The 27,669-nt window shown below is 44.3% G+C and overlaps 1 protein-coding gene across 1 annotated transcript in view; it reads right to left on the bottom strand.

Annotated features, from left to right (window-relative positions):
- The window catches only part of LOC126452251 (neuroligin-2-like), a 162,374-nt gene that overhangs the window by 70,508 nt on the left and 64,197 nt on the right, over positions 1 to 27,669 (bottom strand). Inside the window, exon 5 of the mRNA XM_050091042.1 lies at positions 23,293 to 24,122. Within this exon, the coding sequence (XP_049946999.1) occupies positions 23,293 to 24,122 (830 nt within the window). The remainder of the gene's footprint in view (positions 1 to 23,292; positions 24,123 to 27,669) is intronic.

Here is a 27,669-nt window from a genome sequence, read left to right as displayed (position 1 = left end):
AGAACATTATAACCACACACCTACCATCCATATAAGCCCGTGCATTTAGTATCAGTGAGCGTGCTGTCCATGTGAAGAAGTCGAAGGCGCGCGATCTATCTGAGTGTGGCTGAAGGCAGATTGTCATGGTCTCGAGGTTCTAGAGGAGCAATTCGGTCACTGCACGATTTTTCGCGTGATCGAGGAGTGCTTTGGTGAGTGTCTTCAACATGAGGCGGGGTCAGAGTGAAGCCACGTCCGGACATCGTGGGGTTGGGCGGCCATCCCTCATTATCTATGTCAGACGTCGAAGGCTGGGCTGACTGGTAAAACAGGACAGGCGGCGAACAGTGGCGGATATAACAGTAAGCTGGGCTGGGTACAAGTGTGTCTAAACATATGGTGCACAGAACAAATGATGCACCTCCACAGCCGACGTCCCACCCATGTTCCAATGTTAAGACCATTTTTATCGGAAACTATGGCTGGAATGGGCACGTGACTACGGGCACTGGTCGTTGGGGCAGGGATAGAGCGTTAAATTGTCTGATGAATCCCAATACCTCCTTCACCATTCCCATGGGACGGCTCGAAAGTGTCATCTTCCAGGAGAACAGCTCTTTGACACGTGCTGTGGGGCGGAGACAAGTTGGCGGTGGCTCCATTATGCTCTGGGGAATATTTACGTGGGTATCCAAAGGCCCAGTGGAGCTCATGCAAGGCACCATGACGGCCAAGGAATGTCATGCACTGGCTGCAGACCACATACACCCATTCATGACGACCATCATTCCCAATGGCAGTGGCATTTTTCATCAGGATAATGCCCCATATCACAAGGCCAGGCGTATAATGTAGTGGTTCGAGGAACACAGCGGCGAGTTTCAATTTATGTGCTGGCCATCCATCTCGCCAGATGTGCACCCAATCGAACACATTTGTATGCAACTGAACGTGGCGTCAGAGCTCGTCGCTCCCCTTCCCCGAATTTATGGGAATTAGGTGACCTGTATGTTCAGATCTCTCCAGGACCTCCAAGGGCTCAGTGCTTCCGTGCCACGATGCGTCGCCACTGTTATCCGTGCCAAAGTTCGGCATACGAGGTATTAGGAATGTGGTCATAATGTTCTGGTTAATCGGCGTACATACAATGTTAACAAATTTCTCTTCTTCAAAAACTATTTTCTCTTTATTTCCAGCCCTCATTTTACAACTTCTTTACTTCTTACTCCGTCAGTCATCATCCTGCCCAAATAATGAACCATCTATATTTAGTGTCTCATTTCCTGATCTACTTCCCTAGACATCGGATGACTGACTTAACTAACTCAGTTACATTTAGTTCACTTTTGCAAGTGGACACCATGTGATCGGTTTTCAAAAAACTATCCGTTTTGTTCAACTGTTCGTTGAAGTCCTTCGCCATCTCTGACAAAATTATACTGCCATCGGCCAACCCTAACATTTTCTCCCTCCTCCTTGAAGTTTAACTCCTTCTCAGGTTTTTTTCTTAGTTTCCTGTACACCTTCTTTGTGCGACTTTACACCCTGTGTCCCTTTCTCCTCAATTATTATGTGTCATTTACTTTTATAACGGCAGCCTGTTTTCTGTAGAGCCTGTAATGGGGGTATCAATTACATATATCCGTGGTCTAGCCTCATCATTTTGTCACTGCTATTGTTCAGTTATTCCACTTTCATAGCAGATAAAATCGAAGAACTGAATATTTGCAACACTGTTGCTTTTCTCCTTGGATTCAGCCGCCTTTGTTTGCTCTAGATTTATGTGTGCTCTGTATTACTTAGAAATGCATAAATTTGATGAAAATATGTAATCGTATAACATGAATAATTCAGAATTTTGGAACACGTTCAGTGTGATTTTATTATAAATAAGATCGCAACACATGAAAATCCTGTTGACTGTCGAGTAATATCCCTATTTCTTTTTTCTTCGCATATCAAATCTTCTAAAGACTGACGTGTGTTCGTTGTGTTGGCACAATGTTACATCGTTCTCGCATGATTTTGAAACCGATTATAGAAGTCAAATATGATTCGTATGTCAAGAATTTTTTTCCCCTATTCACATGTGAAAATTAACTTCTTTAAGTTGCAAAACACACTAGAAGTCTACATATGTACTTCATTTGCTTTGGGCCCTTGCCCCACTTCAACATGGGGTCGGCCTTGTTTCTATGCGTTTGGCGATGTTAGTGACAGAGGGTGGCCGGATTCTCTTCCTGTCGCCACCCCGTAACCCGAGGACGGAATTAGTGTACCCCAGCTGTCTGTGTCCAGTGTAAGCCATGAAATAGTGTCAACGGGTTGCAAATGGCTGCGAGCCGTGTGACTGAGGCGGGACGTGGGGACCAGCCTGGTACTCACGTAGTGGGATGTGGAAAACGGCCTAAAAACTATATCCAAGTTGGATAGCCGGCACACCTTCTCTCGATGTTAATCCACCAGGCGGATCCGAACTGGGGCCGGCACGCCTACCCGAGTCCAGGAAGCAGCACATTATTGCTCTCGGCTAACCTGGCGGGTTGGAGTCTGTATATGTATACCAGGAGTAAATAAAAAAATTACACACCCGAGTTGTGGTGTTTATCTACTTCCTGAAAAGAAACTAATAAATCGGGTATAAACAGTAATAAGAGACAGTCGACGAGAAGCAGAGTTTTTGAACATAAAACATAGTATGTGATTCAAAAATGGTTCAAATGGCTCTAAACACTATGGGACTTAACATCTGTGGTCATCATTCCCCTAGAACTTAGAACTACTTAAACCTAACTAACCTAAGGACATCACACACATCCATGCCCGAGGCAGGATTCGAACCTGCGACCGTAGCGGTTACGCGGCTCCAGACTCAAGCGCCTAGAACCGCATGGCCACAACGGCCGGCATAATATGTGATGCGCTTTATTCATATTAGTTGACGGTTCCACGTTAAGCGGAGAAATGACAGCTCTGTCTCTAATTTCAGCTTATCACCAATGGCACCTATGTACCAATGAGTGTATGTAAACAGTTATAATTGAAAAAAAAAACATGGCTGTCAATAGTAGTAGCGTGTGCCGTGTTCGTACCAGGAAAATGCTTTACAAAGCTGAGGACAATGTGGATAGCTATGACTCAGATAAGGATTCTAAATATGCTATGAACGTAAATCTACTTCGCAAGTTGCTGCTAGTTAGGTATATGCGAGGAATTATTTGAACAAGGATACAAATTAAGTTGTGTCCCTTGTTATAGCTTACGTGAATTACAACCGAGGTCTTCAGATAAAGAAGTGCCTTTATGTAAAATGGGAACCCTCAGCACAATATAGTCTGTTCCAGCATGTAGGACACAGCCATAACAAGCAAAGACGTGTATTCATCGCCGCGGTGCAGTACTGTAGGATCTTCTTGAGCCAAATGTTTCTGAAATTCCATTCTGCTGTAATACTGTTCCGAGAAAGTAATGATATTATTTCGAGCGACATATGGTCTCCAGTGATAACGAAATTCACATTTCATGAAAGAGCCTCCGACATCGAAAGTCCAGAATGGCAGCTCTGTGGAATCAAGGCCTGTCCTGGCAACCCCGGGGGACCCCAAACACTTCAGTGCAGATCACAGGGGATGAGCACAAGCCGTACATTTTTCCGACTCGGCCTTCCAACGGTCGTAACGCCGTTATATATCGTGTAGCCTTTATCCGACGGAGAATATTGTTTTATCCGAGGCGGTCGGATGCTGCGCTGGAGATGGAGAACTGGGAGCACAATGGGGTGGGGTGATGCCTGGCGGAGGAGGGGGGAGGCTGGAGTTACGGGCAGGCCCAGGCGCGACTGGACGTGTGGAGGCGGAGGGCCTTTCCTGGCAGAAGCGGCGGATCTGCGTGCAGCAGGTGCCGCTATCTCGCCGCCGCCGGCCGCGCCCCATCAGTCTCTATACGGCGCGGGACCCCCAGCAGTGGGCAGCGCCGCGCCGGGCCGTGCTGAGCTGTGCTGCGGGCAAACTGCTCCCAGGGGCTGCGCGCGGCGGGGAGTGGGGCGATACGGCGCCGCGTGGAGAAGAGAATTACGGCCGAGTCTGCAGCAGCGCGGTTGCTGACGTGACGCCGCTTGATGGAACTAATAACTCGCACGTACTCGTGCGCACCGCTTTCGCTTACGCAGCGTTCAAGTTTCCCGACGTTGAAACCAAGTCGCCAGAGTCGCATCGAAGTCCACGGTTAAGGGCTAAATAATGTTCTTAGAGATGTGGTTCGCTTATGCAAATGAATGAATGGCTGTCTCTATTTTCCCATACCAGTTTCGCTTTTTTTATTTCTGAACCATGTTCAGGGCTCTCTAATACGCGTTTATTTCTGAGTACAATCACGTGTAACCCTACAAAAAGCATACAGAACAAAAAACCGACTTCAGTCACATTTACAAACATTAATATACAAACGAAATAAAACACATGAGCGTATCATTACTGCCAATGAGTGTAGCTGCGTTTGTTAGAAATTTCAAAACTAGATATAGGGAGCACGTAAGAAGTTCGGACTAGTAAACTAGTCGTTCTACCTTTGCTGAATACCTAATAAGGCAAGGACATTAACCATCTTACATAGAACAGGACAAGAAAATTGTTAAATTAAACATTACAACGGTAAACGCGTAACATTACAGCACCACATTAACATACCTCAGAGCCTTTAAAATGGACAACAAGGTGAAAAATTACTAAATCATTGTATACGACAATCCTGTGGCCAGGTTAGATACTAAAGCAATAACGGAGATGGAAGGAAGATAGGGTTTTAAATCCCGTAGACATATAGGTCATTAGAGACAGAGCACAAGCTCGGATTGTGTCAAGCACAGGGAAGCGTGTTGACCATACCTTTCCAAAGCAACCACAACAGCATTTAGAGCGATTTAGGTACATCGTCGAAAACGTAAAAAAAAAAAAAAAAAAAAGATACAGAACGTAAACACACTAAATAGCAACCCAATACCCACTAACATACTCCCCAAGAAGAAAAGGAAGAAAAAAAAGAATTACACATACACACAACCACGGAGTGTTAAGCTACATACAGACACCACAACAGAAACAAAAGGCGAACGATAAACATAGAAGAACAGCTGGTACCACTGCTGTAAACACACCAAATCAAAACACATTGTGCAGTGACAGTGATGTATTAAGTTGAAATGTGTTGATAAAACACCGAAAATCGGTCATCCTTCTTACGTAGACCGTAGCCACGTATGTACTAATACCACGAACAGTAAGTAGAAACAAATATTAATTTAATCTCAGTGAACTAGTGCCACAAAATGTTTTCTCATCTAAGAACACGAAAATAACAAAAACTGTAATGTAGTTACTAATCTGTAATTATTATATGACGCAGTTGTTACATTGAACAAGAAATATTTACTACCAGGTACTGAAGGTGCTTCACTTATAATAAGAAGCAAAATGCGTATGGCACAATAGGAACAGTCTTCCATATACTTGCACTAGTCTAACCACATCTCCAAGAATATAGAAGCAACTAACTAACTACGAAAAAGTAACGCTCTCCGCAGAATATGCGGAGAGAGGAACATATGCAAAAAGTGACAAGAAAAGGAACAGATTGATAGGACACAGACATAAGAAAAATATGGGACGTTGGGTGCAAGCGCTACTCTGGGATAAAGAGGTTGGCAAAGGAGAGAGATTAATGTCGGGCCGCATCAAACGAGTCAGAAGGCTGATGAATCAGAACAAGATTTTTATTTTATGTGATGGTACAGTAAAAGCGGTTGTCCTGTAGGCTGTTGAAAATAACTGTATGATACCTGATGATGGTCAGTTGGTCGAAACTGCTAGTTAATAAGGATTTGCTCCATCATCATCTCATGACGTTCTAACACTTTAATACAGATCTCTAATTGTTCTGATTGTTGACAGCATCATATTTAAAGTACCAGGGAAGCAGGTTGCTTGCCTTACTTGCCCTGGGTCCCATTGAGTCTTACCCCTAACGGTTGAGGGACTAACCAGTGGATTTGGTAGTCTTTGCCGTCTGAGTACAAAGGTGACCACGACTCAGAATATGTCCGACATGCCCAGCCTTATTCCAAAGTAACTGGTATCCCTACTGTCAGGACCACTTACTTGGCCACTCGTACGTTGCCTGTGGTTCATGAACTAGGACGTGACAACAGGATCCCACACCATTAGCCACTTTAATACGGATGTATGAGCTTAATTTTTTCCCGTATGTACTTAAATTTCGTATTTCGATTTTCTTGTAAACCTCACAAGATGTTTGTATGTGTAAAGAATGTTTATTGATCTTTGTAAATAACAATGTAAATAACTATAATTTGTATTGGGTCAATGCTGGTTAGGAAAATATTATAGAAATGTTAGGGACATGAATGAAAGAGCAAAGACGCACTGTGTAGCGGCGTCTTTGGACGTAAGTTGAGTCACTACACAATATGCGCACTGCACAGGCACTTCACTGCAGACTCTGCGATCGGAAGCGCGAGTTGCTTGGTGAGTCAGTATGAGGAGATTTTTTAATTAGCAGCACAACAGCAATTGACGAGTATGGGTAGATGAAGGGCCAACTCCATTAACATCAAGGTCACACTCCATCAGTGGTCATTGCTGAGTGAATCTGCGCTTGCAAAATTTTGTCTGGAGCTACTACAGCGTTTTCGACGACAGCTACGGTTTCAAGCCTTGAACAACGAACGACTGTATAACTGTTCCACTTACTTGACGTTTTGTCTGTAACGACATTACCCAGTGATATTGGTGAACTGTTAATTTTAATGACAATTACTGCAAAAACTTAGAAAGTTTAATTTAATAATCATCTCAAGTAATTATTACCAAATGAGTCCCATGACCATTCCTGTTACTGAAACATACCGAGTGTCGTTTATCTGAAAGGTGAGAAATATATCAAAACTAATTTAAGTAACGGTTCGCTTCTACATATTTGATAATTTTCAAAACAGAAGTAGAAGCATTTTTAAAATGCCTCATCAACTTCACTGTTCACATAAATTTCTCCGCTCAGGGACTGGGTGTTGTGTTGTCCTCATCATCATCATTTCATCCCCATAGACACGCAAGTCGCCGAAGTGGCGTCAACTCGAAAGACTAGCACCAAGCTAACGATCTACCCGACGGAAGGTCCTAGCCACATGGCATTTTATTTAATAACGAGTGAAGGAGTAACTGAAATTCTTCTTATTATTTCGTGATGCGTTTTGTTACTGCAAAAGTGTGTGTAGCATTTTGTGGCCCACGTATTCAAATTATTCCTTACTCATTGCTGTTCGGACTTTTAATTACTTAGTGAACAGACAGTGCCCAGTTGGGCTGGCGAAAGTGTTCTCGTTTTTCCAAAAGTATTGGTAATGTTTATTGTTTCGTGTCCCGAGTCCCATGGTAACCACTTTTCACTGGGACAATACATGAATAATTACATAATTTTCGATAATTAAGTTTTGCTGAGAGTAGAGTAAGTGGTACAAGTTGCCCTCAGATATAACTTGTTGGAAACCTTTCTCTCACAAATAGGTGTTACATCTTCCTTTGGGAACGATACCTTTGCCCGATTTTACTTCTGTTAGGCACACGGGAACACGGTCAAACATATTTTCTCAAAAGGCGATTATATAAACTGGGATGTTACAACTTTTCTGAAATATGACTTTTTTTATCTCTTCATCAGTAACAAATACATTATTAATCATGCAAATGTATCCGACACAGAAAAAGTGGTGGACAGCACAACATGGTGCAAGATGTCGCCATGGGACACAAAATTTGTGTAAGGTATGTGAACTACTGAACATATACAGTGTGTGCCAATGCCAATAGGGAAAGGTAAGAATGGAAGACCAAGAGAAAAGTGCTCGTAACATTAAATGCGTAAGTCAGGGACGGATTCAGTTTGTTTACGCCGGGTTTCCACAGGCGTATATTATTTACACGCACATTCGCCCACCACCACTCACGAAAGCCAACCTACGTATGGAAACAGCCTACTCGCACTCAACTGTTACCGGCGTTTAACTTTCTGGCAAAATGTCGCTTCCTCCTCCGTTGCCTACGAACTTCAGTAGCTGTAAGTAGATGCATATGCTCTCATTCCACTCTGGTTAGACGAGAGCACAGATCTTGTATCCTTTGTGTTCATTGAAAGTTAGCGTCATACAAAAATAACGGCCTTAGTCTTCAAGTAAGTAAATAAATAAATACGATGTAAAATGGCACATTGTTCTTAAACTGTGCTATAGGAAACGCATTCTAGCGTTCAGCAATTCCTAATAATCACACAGTACTGTTTGACGTGGCGGAAAGGATTCTGAAGTATTGTTAAGTCAGAGTGTAAACCTTGGTCAGATTCATAGTACTGAAGAACAGTTAATATAATATATGTATTTTTTCAGTATAATGGTAATTATTTACTTTATAAATATTAAGATGAAATGGAAATTTCTTTGTGACATTAGAGCTTGAAAGCTACTCTTGAAGTTCATTAAAATCTTATGAAAACAAAAAGGTGTTCGTATTGTAGCTATCATTGAGTAATGCGATGTACATATTGGTGTTTTATTATCTTCCGGATATTTCAATACTACCTTTAATATAAGAAATCTGGAACGGCGGATTGAATACTTGCATTAACTTTTGATATGGAATTCTAAATGGGGCTCCCAAGCATTTCGAAATTAACTTCACTCATTCGGAAATGATTTTTGAAAGAAACGTCAATTTCTACAGATAGCACCCTTATTAGTGTATGGGATGTTCCATAAAGATCCCAACGAGACACCAAAATCCAGCATTAGTAGGTCATGTTTGTTGTTTAAGGTTACTACACGCTATTAGGTCAAAAGCTGAGCAACAGCTGTAAAAATAGTTTCTCTTGTCACCATACTGAATGTCGCGTAAGTACCTTTGCCAGCTTCGGCGAGTAGAAACACTAATTGCATTTAGAGGTAGTGGTGGTGGGATGGGCGTGCATGTAATTCATGCATGTAGAAACACAGCTTTAATGTTCAACATGTACATTGAAGAAGCAATGACGGAAGTAAAGAAACAAGAAAGCAAATAAATTATAAGACCGGCTGGTTATGTTTTAACTTCCGTGATAGGCAGGAAGAATTACAGAACCTGTTGAGTGGAAAGAACAGTCTTATCAGAGAAGAATATGGATTCAAAATAAACCAATAAAAGATGACAGATCTGAATAGTAGTAGAAATTGCGTTAGAGATAACCCTAAGGCGAAAGTAGGGTATCGCATGTAGCACCCTTTCAGGTTGCAGGGGAAGAAGGTTTCTGTTCCAGCTGAAAATGATGAACAGCTCTTCCCCTATTCATCCGAAATGGATCGCGGTTTGAGCTGACGAGGCTGACGTAAAGGGCGATTAATTTTTCTCATACACACGGTGTTTTCCTACACCGTTGCTGCGAACTCTCTGAAACTCAGGGTAGGGAGCAGAAGTGTGAGTAGGAAACGATCAATGTAAGTGCGTATATCCCGTTCCTAATTCCGATTCGCTGGGAGACAAAAGTGAAAAATAATTTCTTGGAGTGTTTTGGAGGTTTGTGATATCGAAGAGTTTGCAGCTGGTGTCTTGTACCTTCTGGGGCGGAGGAGTTTACCTAATGTGTGCTTCAGAAGACAATATTTGGTGATCCGGTGAGATGAAGCACGCCATTTATTCAGCACTGAAGGTCTACAAGCAATCGAAAGAGCATTCCAGTAGGCCAGCGAGGAATTTCCCTTAGGTATTTTCCACTTTTCTAGAGGAATGTTGCCTGGTAGGCTTTCATCAAATAGTGAAGTTAGCTTTCTGATATTTGACTCAGAATGCAAGCAATTCAAAATTCAAACTTGAACAGTAAAATGAAATAAAATACTGGAAATTCTTCAACAATCGTAGCTAAATAAACGAAGTGGCATGATTATCTCATTTATAGGGTCCCCAGCTCATCCAGACCTGGTTTACAATGACTCTATCAACCAGCTGATTAAGGAAACCAGTGTTTCTGGCCCTGCAACGAACGTCAATCTACTATGACGCCCACAGCAAGTCATGGATTGGGAAACTAGCCGAATAAGAATGATGAGAGTATTGACTCCTTTCAGTCTGTCATAAGGGGTCAATACTACGTGATCCAACAGCTAATTAGAGGCATAACCTTGTTTCTAATATTTCAAACGAAACGAAAGCTGATAGCAATCCTAATATGAGTGTAAACCAATCATAGCTCAACTACTTAACAGTCCATCCGACAGGTATGAAGAATAGTCAACAAGTAGCCTTACTGATACTAGCCTATGTGTCTATTGTTGCTCTGTCAGTCAGCTACGATAACAAACATGTAGGCTAACATCAGTGAAAGTACGTTTAGCCCACTGTTTTACTTTCTGGTAGGAAGCTATTTGTGTCTTTTCGTACCATATTGTATGACTAGTTATGGTAATGAGAAAGTGTGTGCTTTGAGAATGGGCATGTCAGCTAGACACCACTAAACCGTGCAGCAAAAACTGTACATTACTTCAACTGAGAAAATTATGCAATTCCCGGTTTATAGTTTAATACGGAATTGTAGCATGTTAACCGGAAATCTGGTAAACTATCTGTCGTTCCAGGCGTATGCTACACAATCTACGTCAAGTTCCTTTCATAGTCAGTATTATCTACGGTTGATATGTCAAGATCCCTGAGATGTAACTGTTGTACCTATGTGGCCATCATAAAAAGTTTTAAATCACTGATGAAAGAAATTGTTTGTATATTTGACTTTATATTTGTACCAAGCTCTTGGCAGTATGGTTCACTAAAACTAACCCAATACAGTAAACCAAAAAATCGTCTTACTGTACCCACTGTATTATAGTTGTTTCCTTGGTCATTGGCCTGTGATTTTTTAACGTGACTTTTCCCCTCATCGAAGCTGAATGGTATTCTTGTTTTGTTAAGTGGATATTATCGGCATTAGTTTTTCAGATACAACTGGACGAGCCAGTTCGAGTCTAGCTGTCTGACCTAGGCATCTTTCTGAAAGTACACTCATGTCCAGAGAAAACAGAACCCCTTGAATGATAAGACGCTTATGTTCGCAGGATATGTACATTAGTGTGTTCTGCAGAAATGATTAGTATTCAATCACCTCGGTTCAGCATGTGTCCTATTGCCTTGTAGGCACCGGCTCCTCCATGGGCCCTAATAACTGGTTTCATGCGTTATGGCACCGAACCAAATAACGCGGGAATGCAGCCCTGCGGTATAGCCCCCAAAGCTTCATTCACATGGCTCCAAAGTTCATCTACGGTGGATGGCATTGGGTCACAGCACTGCACTCGTCGATTCACCGTATCCCACACATTTTCGGTTTGGCCAGAAGTCTGGTGATCTGGAGGTCCACGACAAAACGCTGACATACTGCGACACAAAGAAGGCAGATGTTCGTGCAGCAATGTGTAGTTGTCCATTTTCTTGCTGCAAAATGGCGTCTGGGGTGTTGGGTAGAAAGGGTATGGATACGGGTCGCAGGCTGTCATTCACGTAGATCACATTGGAGACAGTGATCTGGACACGTACCATCAATGATTTGCGGTGGTACCCAATAGCACTTCACACCATAAGGCCTTCAGTTAGCGCTGTATGTCTTGTGGGAATGCAATCACTTTGATGACCAAAATGCGGCCATCATTTTCAAACAAAGAGAATTTAGCTTCGTACGAAAACACTATCTGATGACATTCCCGTCCCCAGTGACGTCGTTCCATACACCATTGCCGTCTAACGTGTTTCTTCACAATCGTCAAAGGTAGAAGGAGAAGTGGACGACCCGTACGTAACCCATGCCGTAATAAACAGCGACGGACTGTCACCCCTGATAGTGCACGATGTGATCGAATGATCCACTGTGGCGCCAGAGACGAGGAGGACGCATACCTGTCCTGCAATGCCATTACGATGAGGCGTCGATCTTCTCGTGGGGTGGTCAGGTGGAGCGACCTGACCCACCGGATCGCGTTCTACGGCCTTCCGTGAACCATTCTGCACACACCAGCTGCACTGCTTAAACACTTAGTCCCGCACGAGCAGCAATTTCCCGGATGGATGCATCACATTCTTTCATGCCAATAATGCACCTGCTGTCAAACTCACAGATTTAACGGTACGGTTTTTGTATACGTCTGCAAGACATTATCACTTCTGCTCAGCCACACTGTAGCCTTACGTTTGGTTTATAGCGACAACGAGAACCGCAGGCACATGTTACCGATAGGTGGTGTTGCACAGCGATAATGTTGTTGGCCTTGAACCCGCGGGCCGACATGGTTGAAACGCTAATAATTTCTGTAGAACACACTAATGTACAAGTCCTGTGAATATGAACGTCCTAATCCTAGTCATTCAAGGGGTTCTTTTTCTTCTGAAAGTGAGTGGAGTTTAATTGGGCGACGGCTTTGCTCTTTGATGTCGTTGCAGCATACGGCGGCGAGTGTGAGTTTAATCGGCATCACGCGAATTCTGAGTCAAGGACGAAAGAACGTAGGTGAAGTAAAAGAATGCTGCCACATTGGAAGGAAAATATAACATTAACAAAGATGTCAGATGGATGTAGGAAGCAGGCCAGCGCAAGCATAGAGAGCATTCATCGCTAAAAGAGGTCCGCTAGTATTCAACATGGCAGTAACCTGAAGAAGAAATTTCTGAAAACGTGCATCTAGAGCACTGGATTATATGGAAGTGAATAATGGAAAGCGGAAAATACGAGCATCTAAATACTTGTGACCAAGAGAAGTTTCCTATACATTAAGTAGACACAAAAAAAACCGTATGGCTGCCTGGAGAATCGACGGCGACGAGATTACGTGGATTACATTTATTATAAGAAAGGGCAGGGAGATAGGACATGTGTCAAACCAACAGTAAATAACTACTACTGTACTAAAGACGGTCGTAGAGAGTCTATAACAGAAGACGAAAATGGGACTGTATTCAACAAATACACTGATGTGACGAAAGTCATTGGATAGCGATATGCCCATATACAGATGTCGCAGTATCGCATACTCAAGAAATGGAAGGGCAGTCCCTGGTGGAGCTGTTGTATGTATTTACCTGGTTCATGTGAAATGGTGTCAGACGTGATTATGCTCACACGACCTGGATGAAAAGCCTTTGAACGTAGAACGGTAGCTGGAGCTAGAAACATGGGAAATTCCGTTTAGGAAATCGTTAAGGCTCTGAGCACTATGGGACTTAACATCGATGGTCATCAGTCCCCTAGAACTTAGAACTACTTAAACCTAACTAACCTAAGGACAGCACACAACACCCAGCCATCACGAGGCAGAGAAAATCCCTGACCCCGCCGGGAATCGGACCCGGGAACCCGGGCGTGGGAAGCGAGAACGCTACCGCACGACCACGAGATGCGGGCGAAATAGTTAAGGAATACAATGTTCCGAGATCCACAGTGTCGAGAGCGTGCCGATGAAACAAAATTTCAGGCGTTACCTCTCACCATGGACAACGTATCGGTCAAAGCCTTCCACTTATCGACCGAGAGCCGCGGCGTTTGCGTCGAGTTTTCAGTGTTGACAGAGAAGCAACAATGCGTGAAATAACCACAGAAATCAGTTCCCGGCTGGGTTGGAGATTTTCTCCGCTCAGGGACTGGGTGTTTGTGTCGTCTTCATCATTATTTCATCCTCATCGACGCACAAGTCGACAAAGTGGTGGCACTTCAAAAGACTTGCACCAGGCGATCAGGTCTAACCGCCGGGAGGCCCTCACCACACGACATTTCATTTCAATGTGGGACGTACGACGAACATAGGACAGTGCGGCGAAATTTGGCGTTAATGCACTACGGCAGCAGGCGACCGATGCGAGTGCCTTTGCTAAAAGCACATCACCCGTAGCCCTTTTCCTGGGCTCGTGACCATATCAGTGGGACTCTAGACGACTGGAAAACCTTGGCCTAGGCACATAAGTCCCGATTTCAGTTGGTAAGAACTCATGGTAGGGTTTAAGTGTGGCGCAGATCCCACAAGCCATGGATCCAAGTTGTCAACAAGCCACTGTGCAAACTGGTGTTCGCTCCATAGTGATGTGAACTCGATTGATATGGAATGTACCGGGTCCTCTAGTCCCACTGAATCGATCACTGACTGGAAATGGTTATGTTCGCCTACCTTGACACTATTTGCAGCCCTTCATGGACTTCATGTTCCCAATTTTTATGGATGACAATGCGTCATGCCACCTGGCCACAACTGATAGCGACTGGTTTGAAGAATATTCTGGACAGTTCGAGCGAACGATTTGGCCACCCAGGTCCCCCAAAATGAAGCCCACGGAAAAAATAATTATGGGAAATACTCAAGGGGTCTTTTGGTGGACAACTCTTGCGCTGGGAACACTTTTGCAATTATGGACACCTATAGAGGCTGCATAGCTTAATGAACACATGCCACATCAAGCTGATACACTAAGCCGGAAAAAGGAGTGCCCACACCGTATTTTGAGGTAATGGAAAGGAGTGTATGGTATCGATGGCCGGGAGGCCCCATCAGGGGAAGTTAGGCAGCCAAGTGCAAGTTTTATTTCTGATGACGCCACATTGGGCGACTTGCACGCCGGTGATGGGGATGAAACGATGATGAGGACACCACAACACCCAGTCCCCGAGTGGAGAAAATCGCCAACGCGGCCGGGAATCGAACACAGGTCCGCATGCTTGGGAGGCGAGCACGTTACCACCCAGGCAAATAGGAAGACATATTTTCACTTATACCATGACTACTGTCAACTCAGCGCAAATGAGAAAGCTGGATGTAGGGGACACTCAGAGTTCGTGGCCACTAGTCGAGACGTACATTGGAGACGAAAGAGGTGGTGTACAGTCGACCCGTAACGTCGAATCTCTAAAATCATCCCTCAAGCTGTATTCACACATCCTTATGTCCAGGCTACAGTCTTTTATCGCAATGAAGACAGAAATTAACAATGTAAACGTTTTCAAATACACGCTGCTCATAATTTAGACTAAATGCCGACCAAGTGCCGATAGTACTGTCGTGTAAAATCACAGAGCATACTTATTCTTTGGTATCAGCTATGCTGACATATTTCATACCCAGGAGATCTCTAAATGAGGCCATTGCCAGCTGCAATACCAAGCTGAAAAGGACTCCAAACGCTCGAGCTGCAAATAATTGGGCAAAATAGCGTTTGCAGTCAAGATTACTTTCGTATTTTCCCACAAACTTCACAAGTAACTGAAGTCCATAAACTGGATACTCGACTACCGTTTACACATGTCCTTCACGTATAAAATATCCCGTTCCCCTCCATCATAGACACTTGCACAATATGCCACAGGCTCCATAGCCGTACCTCTAATTTCGTAGTTGCATATTATCGGGTTCTTTATCCTTGATAAGTTTATTGCCATATATTTATCCATATTTAAGGAGGGCACTAAGTGAAGGTACTTAGTCACTGTCAACTTCCTACAAACCTCCATGTGTAATCATTTCCTTTAGACAGCACCATTGTACCTCTAGTGAACTGCTGCCCCTAGGTGACTAATCGTTTATTGAGAACATTAGCTGTATTATTGTGCTCTTTTAGAGCACTTTCAATCGTATGACGTTGTGGCTTTAATTAGTCGAATAACACATTTGTGAAGACTGTATGAACGTATCCTGATCATCAGTTGACAGAGGTCCCTGCAAGGACAAACTGCCACATTCACAGCCATGTATGATCTACATTGTGTGGACAGTTTTCATCAGAGTTTTTTTTTTTTTTTTTTACAGAATCCGTTCTGATATTTTTTTTGGAGAAGTCATTCACGGAATAGAATGGGAGAATTCAATTTGTTGAGAAAATTCTGAGAAGGTGGAGTGCACCAGTTAAGAAACCGTATATTAAACGCTGGTGTGAATTACTTAGAATTTGCACTCTTTATTTGGGGTTATTGTCAAGTATGCTTTACAGCTTACATCGACGGAATTCAGCAATGGACTGCTCGCGAGAGTTTGGTAGAGTCCATACCAATATAAACAAAAAATTCTTGAAAGATTTAAATCCACCTACCTTTGAGTAGATTTAAGGAAATCGTATTCGAGGAACAGTGTGCATCAGTTAAACCACTTCACAATTGTATCCCTCCTGGGGATCATGAGAATGATATGTTGCCAATGGAGGCTCGTAATTTTCCCTCGGTCCCTTGGCAATCAGAATAGGACAGGTATCCACTAGGCTATTGGTTGTTATAGTTTACTGAGTGAGAACTTACGGAGTAAGTATGTACATGTATAGTCTATGCCACAGATCATTCGGAAAGCAAATAGATAATGTTAGTGTGGAGCATTGATCGCTGTATGTTTCGGACACCGAGACTTTAAGGAAATGTTTCTAACAAGTCAGGTCCCTTGTTGAGACTTGTACGCTAATATGACGTGTACAGGCTCCGTAACAGTGAAACATCGCCTGAACCAAGAATGTTCGAGTCGGAATTTCAAATATAGCAGTTTTTGTTTACGTTGCGTGGGTTATATCCATTCTTTGTGGTGTTTGGCCGTAAACGTACTGATCTGCATTAGCACAAAGAGTATGTTACGTTAATGCAACTACCGCTGTTTTAGCCAAGTCCAGCATTCCAACCGTGCAAGTTGGTACAGTCCAGCACACTGGACTCGCAATCGGTAGGACGACGGTTGAAACCTGAGTGCAGCCATCCTGATTTACGTTTTCCGTGATTTCCCTCAATCGCATCAGGCAAATGGCGGGATGGTTCCTTCGAAAGGGCAAGGCCGATTTCCTCCCCTAACCTTCCCTATTACGAGCTTGTCCTCCGTCTCTAATGAATGCGTTGTGGACGGCACTTTAAACACTAATATCCTCCTCCAGCAATCAAGGGAAATCACAACCCGCTCACATGCTTTCAAAAGTCATGATAGTTGTCGCTTGTCATTTGTGCTTAGAGTGGTGGTCGAGTCAGTGCTGTATGGGCAGTTGAACTCAGACGATGTGCATGCCACCAGTGCTCTGACGCACTTGCGCAATTTGCTTTCAGTAGAATTATAAGCGCCATGTTCTATTAGTTTTAATGTTTCAGTGCGAAACAATTTATGTCGTACACTGGCATACGGAATACTACTGAAATTGAGTGCATTTAAAATTGTTTGAAATGAGCAATCATTTCGGTAGTGAACCGTGGAGCTTGTGATTCACTAACAAAGACTGCTCTCAAATCCAACTCCTCTTTATCTGCTTCCTCGAACTATCAGTAAATGAAATAATATATCGTTAACATCTTGGAGTGAAGAGAGACAGCATCGTTGTAATATAACACAACTACTCCTCGTGTTATGATGTCTCGACTCAATAACTAGAGAAACGCAATTACTCTGTAACGAGCGGAGGTTTCTTTTTTAAAAGAACTCAGGTACCTCACTTGAAAAGCTTTAGCTAGGCGGGACAGTTTCAGAGAGAGGTATACAGAAGAAGAAGTGTTAATTTTCCCTTCTCAGCCGTTCTAGCTTCTCGTTGTTTGCTTAATTACTTCCACGGAGTGACTACGTACTCTGGTCAACAAAGCCATGTTTGGCATCCTTACTCCGTGTTCCCAGCTAATTATCCACCTTTAACAAGCTCAAGATCTTAATCGAAATACGTAGTTTAGAGCTTAGTATTAAACAAAGAAAGGCCGACGATGGAGAGTAAATGCACCAAAGAGAAGTCTGTCATAGGGGACGATGAAATGCATGAAGCTAAAACCAATTGTCATACTGTTATAGTCTTTAATATGTATTTATTACATGTATTAAATTGTTCTAATACTTACAGCACCATGAAATGCTGACGTTCTAACAGACACATCGCAGAGATTTACGGCAAGAGACACACTCAGACAGCCGAGAGGCCACGAACAGTCTTTGACCTCTTCGATAAATAGTCACAGTCTTGCACGGCAGAATGACGTTTCAAATTTACAATACTACTTAGTTTCCAGTGCACGGAGTATGTTTCAGTTGTGCGACTCAATTCGTGACTTCTGTCAGAGAGGTTACAGTTCACAATAATGAACGTGAAGTAATCTAGTGAATTCGAAGCTGTATCTGGCGTTCTGTAGCGAACTAGTACAGACCCTCACCTGTTATTAATCTTTAGAAAAGATTTAGATTACAGCCTGGACAGAGTTCTTAGACTGTCGGCAGATGATTCCGTTATTCAGTGTCTGGTAAGGTCATCATTAGATAAAAACGAATTGCAGAATGATTTAGAAATGATGTCTGTATGATGCGAAAAATAGCAAATGACCACGAACAATAAAAAGTGTGAGATAACCCAAATCAGGGCAAAAAATGTTTGTTAAATTTCGGTTACACGCTGCATCATAAAAATTTTGAATTTGCCGGTTCATCTAAATATACAATGGTTACAATGACAATCAACTAAAATTAGAAACATCCCACGCAAGTGTTGTGGAGAAGGCGACCCAAAGACAGCGCTTTATTGACAGAAAAAAAGTGTAAAAAGTTTGTAGAAAACAGTACGCTTTCGTTAAGGTCTTCCGTTCTCTTCTGAAGTATTGCTGAAAGCTATAAGATGCTTGCCATATAGGCCTGGTGACGGGGTCGGCAAGGTTATTAACGCATTTGGAATTGTTCGAGAGTGGCCGGATGCCATCTCTGTCGCCACCCCTTAGTGCCCCTCCCACCATTCCCGATGTTATTTGTGTACCCCTGAAGCCTGCGTGTAGAAGTGTGCTAACGTTCTCTAAATGTTTGTCAGTCGTGTAACTGAGGTGAGATGTGGTTAGTAGTCTCATATTCACGTAGCTGGACCACTAAAATCCACATCTGGATAGCCGGCACACCGGTCCTCGTCGTTATTCAGCTGATCTGCGGACGGCGGACATGTCCGGATCCCAGAAGCACTGTCCTAACGCGAGGATCCATCCGGGCAGGCAAAACTGAGCTCATTTGATATAGGGTGACAATTATTGAACTATATGAAAAAATGTAAATTAGTTACAAACTACGGCTTCCACACATTGTATCCAACATGTAAACGTCACAAGAGATATTGGGATTTAGGTTATGACATTTTCAACATGTCTGTCATCTTTGCCGGTGATGTGCCACAGACGAATAGCAAAATTCTGCATGATCCGCTGGTGTGTCGGAACATCGATGCAGTCGATGACGTCCTGTATGGCTGTTTTCAGCTCAGAAATGTAGTCCCATAAAAAGGAGTCGCATGTCATCAAATCCGGACGATATACAGCCGATCAAGACCCAAGCCAATTACCTCTGGGTACCACAGATCACGGATGCTCTCCTCAGAGAGGTCCTCGAGGACATAAAACACTCTCGTACTTCGATGGGGTTGAACTCCGTCCTGCATGAGGCACATCTAGTCGAAGTTAGGGTCATCTAGGATTATGAGGATAATATCCTCTTCCAAAACCTTCACGTACCGTTTGGTACTTAACGTACCATCAAGGAGTGTCGCACCGAATATTCCGTGACTAGACATTGCACACCACAGTCACCCGTCGAGGGTGAAGGGACTTCTCGATCACGTAACGTGGATTCTCAGTCCCCAAAATGCGTCAATTTTGCTTATTGGCGAACCCATCCAAATGAATGTGGGCTTCGTCGCATACGCATGCGCGTAATTCCTATCCTGCCCCGCGGCCAACCGTCCAGATTGAACGCCCTAGCGCAAATAGTTCAGAAGTTATGGCGATTTTATTTCGTATACTTCAATAATTGTAGCCCTGTCTTATTTCTGAAGAACACAACACGTGCCAAGACCTCTAAAAAGCGTCTTCCACAGAGCTTTGCTGTCTTCATCGAATGGACAATATGTTATAAAAAATTTTAAATCATAGCTTTTCCCCCAGACGGACAATGTCAGGAATATAAGCATTTAGTATTGTTGCGAGATGGAGGAAGAAGTATCACGGTTATTGTAAACGTTAAAACAAAGGCGTTTACCGTTGCTGATATATCATCTCACTAAATTTTAAACACTAAATTTCTCCTCCGATCGCCTGAGAATCTTTTGGCTCCTGCCTATATAGGACGAAACGCCAGTCGTGATAAGATATGAGAAATTAGAGTTCGCACAGGAAGATTTAGGTATTAACCATTTCGGGAGTGGAAAATAGACCAGTTATCTTACCCTCCGACAAAGTTTTGAGTGTGAATTGTAAGCGTGTAGATGTTATTAAATTTTATATGTATAGGATATGCACACAGCTGACTTTGTCCCTTTAAAATAAAATGTCATCAGATGTCACAATAAATAACACAAAAACTGACAACTGGTTTCTTCGCTATTTATACAATGAAATTTGCGACTGACAAGGAAACTTCACCAACTTGACCCCGTATTTTGATGAGAAGAAGCTTCAATAGCTAGATATCAGCTCCAACATTCGATCCTACGCGAAAATGTGCAACATAATTATGATGGAGGGAGACTTTTGGAAATTTGTGGTAAGTTCCTATGGGACTAAACTGCTGCGGTCATCAGTCCCTAGGCTTGCACACTACTTGATCTAACTTAAATTAACTTACGCTAAGGACAACACACACACCCATGACCGAGGACGGACTCGAATCTCCGACGGGGAGAGCAACGCGAACCGTGGCAAGGCGTCCAAGACAGCTCTGATGGTAGGCAATTATGACCTGAACGTACAGCTTTTAAACTTCGCGAGTACAGTTTGTCTGTCACTCGGTCTGCGCCACGGCAGCAGCCTAAAGTCCGGGCGCAAAGTAATGTACGTCGCAATGACAACCTCCACCCTCCTATCCGCGGGATGTTAAAGGGGAGAGAGGGTTCAGGAGGAGGGGAAGACGTCTGGCGAACGTGTTTCCAAACTTTGTTCGTGAACACGTTTTTACGTTGTTTTGGGAGAAAGGAATACGCAATACGAATCTCATGCAAGTGTATGTTCATTACTAAGCCTTAAAATCAAAGTGAAGAAACCAAAGTAACTGAACAATTATAATGAAATGGTGTAAATAATTTCCGGTTTATAATTTAATGGTGCCAGTGTCGTTGAGAATCACAATAGTTTAACAAAGTCAGTTTTCCAATCCAAAGAACGTAACGCACAACAAAGGTATTAATAATTAAATAGTGCTGAACTATTTCTTAAACGACATTATCATTCACTTCATTAATATACAGCGCATTTGTGAATCGTTGCATAAATGTGTTCAGTGCAAAGAGATCTCTGGCACGGTTTACAGGTTGGAAACCGCACAATTTGACACATTCAGCAAAGCACTATCGCTCGTTAATTTAACGACATCATGAACACGAACCCATTACTCACTCCATTAAACAGTACTTCGCAGTCAGGCATTAACGACTGTACTGGGGTGGATTGAATGACAAGCAGTCAGTTCACGCGAAGTTTAAAAGCTGTACATTCAGATGGTCATAACTGCCACTATCAGAATTGTCCAAAGTTTCTCGCGGGATCGATTGCTGCGCCAGATGTCTTGCTAGTGTACTTTTTTCTCCTCAAAACACGAGGTCAGGTTGGTGACGTTTCCCCGTCAGATGTAAAACAGTGACCTCTTTTTAAATTTATCTTGATCAGGTCGAGTCCACAGCTGACACTGACGTTAAAGATTCATAAAAACAACCTCAGCTGTAATATTACACACTTATTGTGCTGCGACAGCTCTCATTCTTTGAATATCATCAGGCTGATGAAGTGTGCTTAAGTCATGACGTGTAGGGTCAGGTAGTCATAAGTAATTTTAAATAATAAATCCAAAACGCTGCAAATAAACATTCTGACTACCGTCAGGCGGAAGTATGGCATGCTGCGTACAAGTAAGCATTTTTGATCAAGATGAAATATTGATCATGTTTACTGTACGCAGCATCTCGTGTCAGCTCGCCATATTTAGGGCAGGCGGTCGTCAGAATGTTTATAAGCAGTGTTTTGGATTTGTTCTTTAACATTACCTACTACAACTAGTCATTTATGTCATGGCTGCAGCACAACTCGGCAACACGATGATGCTGAAAGAATGAAACTGATCTTAACATAATAGTTGTATAATAAATGGTCAAGTCACATTAATGTGACCGTCGCCTATGTTCGAAGTCAACGTGAAATAACCAGCCACACAGGGCAGGTGGTCGCACTAGCAGTGGGGGGTGGGGGGTGGAAAATAGTGCTGTCATTGTCATAAAGCAGAAATGGGGATTTTCAATGGCTTGCGAGTCAAGGGTGGAAGCATTTCCGAAACAGCAAATTTTTAAAACTGTTTCGCATGCCACCATGGTTAAAGTGTACCGTGAGGGGCACTAACCAAAACCAGCGCCAAGACAACTTTGGTGTACCATGGGCCACAAATGACAGGGACGAACGATGGCTGAGGATATGTCCACGGGAGAACAGACGTACATCCGTTGAGCAACTGACCACCCAGATGAACCAAGGGGTTACCATCAGCGTCTCCTCAACGAATATTCAGCGAACGTTGATCCGTATCGGTCTCCAAGGCAGGAGCGTGGTTCATGCATCCATGCTGAGTGCTGTTCATCAGCTACGAAGACTGGAATTTGCACGCCACTGAATATCCACTGTGTGGTGACAGATGGCCTTTTCAGATCACTTACGTTTTACGCTCCGTCGAACAGTTGAACCTTTGCGTATGCTGCCCTGCAACAATCGTCGGAAGGAGAAGGTAGTGTTACGGTCTAGATAATGCGTTCGTCACTTCTCTGGGTGATCTCACCATTGTGGAGGGCACAGGATCAACACACATACGGACCTATCCTTAGGGACCATTTCCACCCTAACATGCAATTTGTTTTTACTCTCCAGAATGGCATCAACCAGCAGGGCAATGCAACGTGTCACACAGCTCGCAGCGTGCGTTCGTGATTCGAAGAGCATCAGGGTGAATTTACCATACTTCCCTGTTCACCAGATCCCCCGAATTTGAACCTAAAGGAGAATCTATGGAATCACCTCTACGTGGCTCTCCGTGCCATGGATCGTTAACCGTGAAACTCTGGGCAGCTGGTCACGGTTCTGGAGTCGTCGGTGCCTTCCTGAAACTCACTGACTCTTTACCTGCACGTCAGCGCTGGAAGTGGTGATCTTTTATGATATTGACTGGTGATTACATTATTTGAATGGAATGTATAATAGAGCTAAATTGGTTTCTATTAATCATTATTATCGTTTCAATTTCTTACACCACAGTTTCAGTACCTGCGGGTAGTCTCCGTACTTGGTCTGGTAGTCGAAGACATAGAGGTAGGAGTTCCTGCGAGCAGCAGAGTGCAGATCGGCGGTCTGCACGACGGGCGCGACCACCTGCGCATCACTGAGCGCTTCCAGAGTCTCGTCACGGATGTTGATGGGATGCTGCACCGGCCTCTCCCAGTCCGTGTACTCGTTCACTATCGTCGCTAGGATTTCGGACAAGTGGAACCGGTACGTGTTACGCACGAACGTCCTTAGTATCTTGGCGCGGCGGTCCGCCTCTATCCCGTACTGGACGTCCTCGCCGGAGAAGGCGAAGTAGGCCTCCGCCTTCACGACTCCAAGCAAAAGGTCGTAACGCGACAGCTTGGAGACTACCGACTTGCGCAGCAGCACGCTGTTGACGAAGGAGCCCCCAGCGCCGTTCCAGCCCCCGGGGCCGCCTCCGCCGCTGGACGACGAACCTCCGCCTCCGGAAGAGCCGCCACCGCCGCCGCCGTTGGCGCCGGTACCGGACCCGGAGGATCCGTCACCTCCGGAGCCGCCGCTGATCCCGCCGCCACCCCCGCCGCCCCCGGGAGGGTCGCCGCTATCGACGACGACGCCGTCGACGCTGGGGCCGAAGGCGACGGAGAACTGCGGTGCCTCGACGGGCGCCGACATGAGCACGTCGAGCGGGCGGTCGCGCAGGCACTTGAGCAGGCTGGGGTGCGGCAGCTCGGGCGAGCAGTTGGCGTGGCGCGCCACCTGCTGCGCATAGCGCGCCGGGCTCTCCACCAGCGCCCAGGGACTCAGCGCCGAGCCGCTCATCAGCACCGCGCGGTGGAACAGCATGCCTGCCGGAAGGTTCAGTACAAGTGTTAGGTCTGCAACTTTGCTTTTGCCGTTTTGCAATAGTCAGCAACAGCGTAAGGAGGCGGTACAGGTAGTAAGTAGGTCGCAAGTGTCAAATGGCTTGGTTCAAATTGCTCTGAGCACTGTGCCACTTAACTTCTGAGGTCATCAGTCGCCTAGAACTTAGAAGTAATTAAACCTAACTAACCTAAGGACATCACACATATCCATGCCCGAGGCAGGATTCGAACCAGCGACCGTAGCGGTCGCTCGGCTCCAGACTGCAGCGCCTAGAACCGCACGGCCACTCCGGCCGGCCGCAAGTGTCATACAACAAGCTAAGGCATTTGTAAAAAGAACCCCGCCAAAATATTTAGCGATTTGTGATTAAATCATATTGTGATTCTCTGCTGAATATGACAACTTCTGAGCCCAATTCTCATCATCTGCGGGAAGTTTTAATTTTCTGCTGTAACATGAATAAGTCTGTGGCTGAGGCTCAAAACATCCAGGCTAAGACCTAAGGTGAGGCACCTATTAGTGAAAGATTATGCACAGGATGGGTTCAACGCATCAAGAAAAAAATGTTCAAATGTGTGTGAAATTTATGGGACTTAACTACTACGGTCATCAGTCCCTAAGCTTACACACTACTTAACCTAAATTACCCTAAGGACAAACACACACACCCATGCCCGAGGGAGGACTCGAACCTCCGCCGGGACCAGCCGTGCGGTCCATGACTGCAGCGCCTAGACCGCTCGGCTGATCCCGCGCCGCACGCATCAAGATGGGTGATTTTGACGTCGAAAACCGACATCGCGGCCGAAGAGAGATGTTTCCCGAAGCTACTTAAACCGATTACATCAATCATTGGAGATCCTTATCGAAAACAATTGATACCTGTGAGCCGAGTACTGAAGGAAAAACGGGCATATACAGCGATAGAAACGAAAAAGTGATATTTTTAGAGTGACAATTCTCGACTCCAAGTCCCATGACACATCGAAACGTACTTGGAAACGCTGAAATGGGAAGTCCTACCCCTCCAGCCGTATTCTCCAGAGATAGCTCCCTCCGCCAAATTTCTCGATCAAAGGCACACGTCCTAGCTGACGGGCATTTCTGGTCCCCTGAACAAGAGCTAGATCGGAATTAATCATGGTTCTCCGTAACAGACGCGTAGTTCAAAAAGTGGTACAAATGGCTCTGAGCATTACGGGACTCAGCATCTAACGTCATGAGTCCCCTAGACCGTAGAACTACTTAAACCTAACTAACCAAAGGACATCACACACATCAACGCCCGAGGCAGGATTCGAACCTGCGACCGTAGCAGTCGCGCGGTTCCGGACTGAAGTGCCTAGAACCGCTCCACCACCGCGGCCGGCCACGCGCAGTTTTTCCGCCACGAAGTTCCTCAACCGCCCGAACGATAGGAGAAAGTAGTGGCCAGCGATGGTCAATATTTGATAAATTTTTGCGAGTTCTTCATAATAATGCCTCGAACGTCGAGAAAAAATAGCGAAAGCAAAGTTATAGATCTAAAACCACAGACCATCGGTTATCCGTTCGATTGGGGTGGGGGAGGGGAGGAAGGGCTGTTGCATTAATTTTTTTTCATATAGCCGATAACTTAACATAACATAGAATATAAGTTAAACAAAAAATCTGAATTCTACCCAAAAGTTTTATACGTATCAAATGTCTTACAAATCAAACACAGAACTGTCTGCTATTTTGTTGAAAATTGACATTTGGAGACCGCGACTGAGCACTAGACACAGGTTGATAGTTACAAGGAAGAAAACAGCAACCAGCCACTAACGATGATGCTATTTATTTACACAAACAGCTCCGTTATCGGTTTCGAACCGACAGGTTCATTCTCAGAGGGATGTTAACGTCTAGATATTCATCAGTTGTTGTTTACAGAAGTTTTTCTTTATTTCGACTTTTGGCGGAGGTTTCATAGGGGGGCCTTGCCCTACGGGAAAAAGCGGTGTTAGAAACGACCTGTTTGAATATAATTATCAATAACACCAACTGAATACAATGCAAACAGGTTGAAATCTTATACAGTTTACTTACATCGTTAATGGAGCACCGTTCGGTTGCAGTGTTGTTTACTTGTGTTGACGAAAATATGTAGAATATTTGAAACTCTCATTTGAATTACATATATTTTCACAAACTGTCTATCACTATATAATAACAAAAAAGTTTCTGTCACATGGGAAAGTGTATATAAAGATGGCGAATATCATCCCGGTTCCCAGAGCTCCTGAACATAGACCATATATGACCACCACGGAGGGCGTCCGACAGCCGATCAGTTCCAGTCAATCCACCAGGCTAGAGGTACACGGCTCGTGTTGTCTGTATTCAACCATGCCTAGACGGTGAATACCGCGGTTCGATCGCGTCTGCTTTGTTACTTTGTGGCAGGAAGGGCTCTCAACAAGGGAAATGTCCAGGCGTCTCAAAGTGCACCAAAGCGAGTTATTCGGACGTGGAGCAGACACAGAGAAACAGGATCTGTCGATGTCATGCCTCGCTCAGGCCGCACAAGGGCTACTACTACAGTGGATGACCGCTACCTACCGATTTTCGTGCAGCTACAAGACGTCGTGTTACGACTCAAACTGTGCGCAATTGGCTGCATGATGCTTAACTTCACTCTCGACGTCCATGGCGAAGTCCATCTACGCAACCACGACACCATGAAATGCGGTACAGATGGGCTCAACAACATGCCGAATGAACCGCTCAGGATAAGCATCACTTCTCTTCAACAATGAGTGTCGCATTTGCCCTACGCCAGACGGTCGTCGGAGACGTGTCTGGAGGCATCTCGGTCGGGCTGAACGCCTTAGACACACTTTGCATCACTTCTCTTCAACAATGAGTGTCGCATTTGCCCTACGCCAGACGGTCGTCGGAGACGTGTCTGGAGGCATCTTGGTCGGGCTGAACGCCTTAGACACACTTTCCAGCAAGTGCATCAAGGTGGAGGTTTCCTGCTGTTTTGGGATGGCATTATGTGGGGCCGACGTACGCCGCTGGTTGTCATGGAACGCGCAGTAACGACTGTACGATCAGGGTGTATACATGGACCAGGAAAAAAAAAATTCCCGGATTTTTCCCGGATTTCCCGGTTAAAAATACACTTTCTCCCGGGTGAAAATTAACTATTCACGTGTTAAGTTACTGTATACTTATCCTCGGCACTGTAAAATTTATGAGTCATTTGAATGTTTATGGTTTTACACGCCGACGAAAAATTCCCGGCACTTTAGAAAACGAAACTCGTGGGAGGGGGAGGGGGGAGAGGAGGAACACGTTTAGGAAAGATCTTCGATGTGCAGCAACATGTACGCTGCATATTTTTGTGTTACTAAGGTATGAATTCGAATTCTGCCAAACACTGCATCTTACTTTCCAAAGAATTGAAATCGAGATTGCGACGTGCTTTTGTAAGCCAGTCATAGCTCATGTCACGTGAGCTCGCCAGCTGATGACAGTGTAGGACACGTGATGTAGTCAGCC

The sequence above is a fragment of the Schistocerca serialis genome, unplaced genomic scaffold, assembly GCF_023864345.2.
Source record: "Schistocerca serialis cubense isolate TAMUIC-IGC-003099 unplaced genomic scaffold, iqSchSeri2.2 HiC_scaffold_842, whole genome shotgun sequence".
NCBI lineage: Eukaryota > Metazoa > Arthropoda > Insecta > Orthoptera > Acrididae > Schistocerca > Schistocerca serialis.
This window is presented reverse-complemented; position numbering and strand designations above follow the sequence as displayed.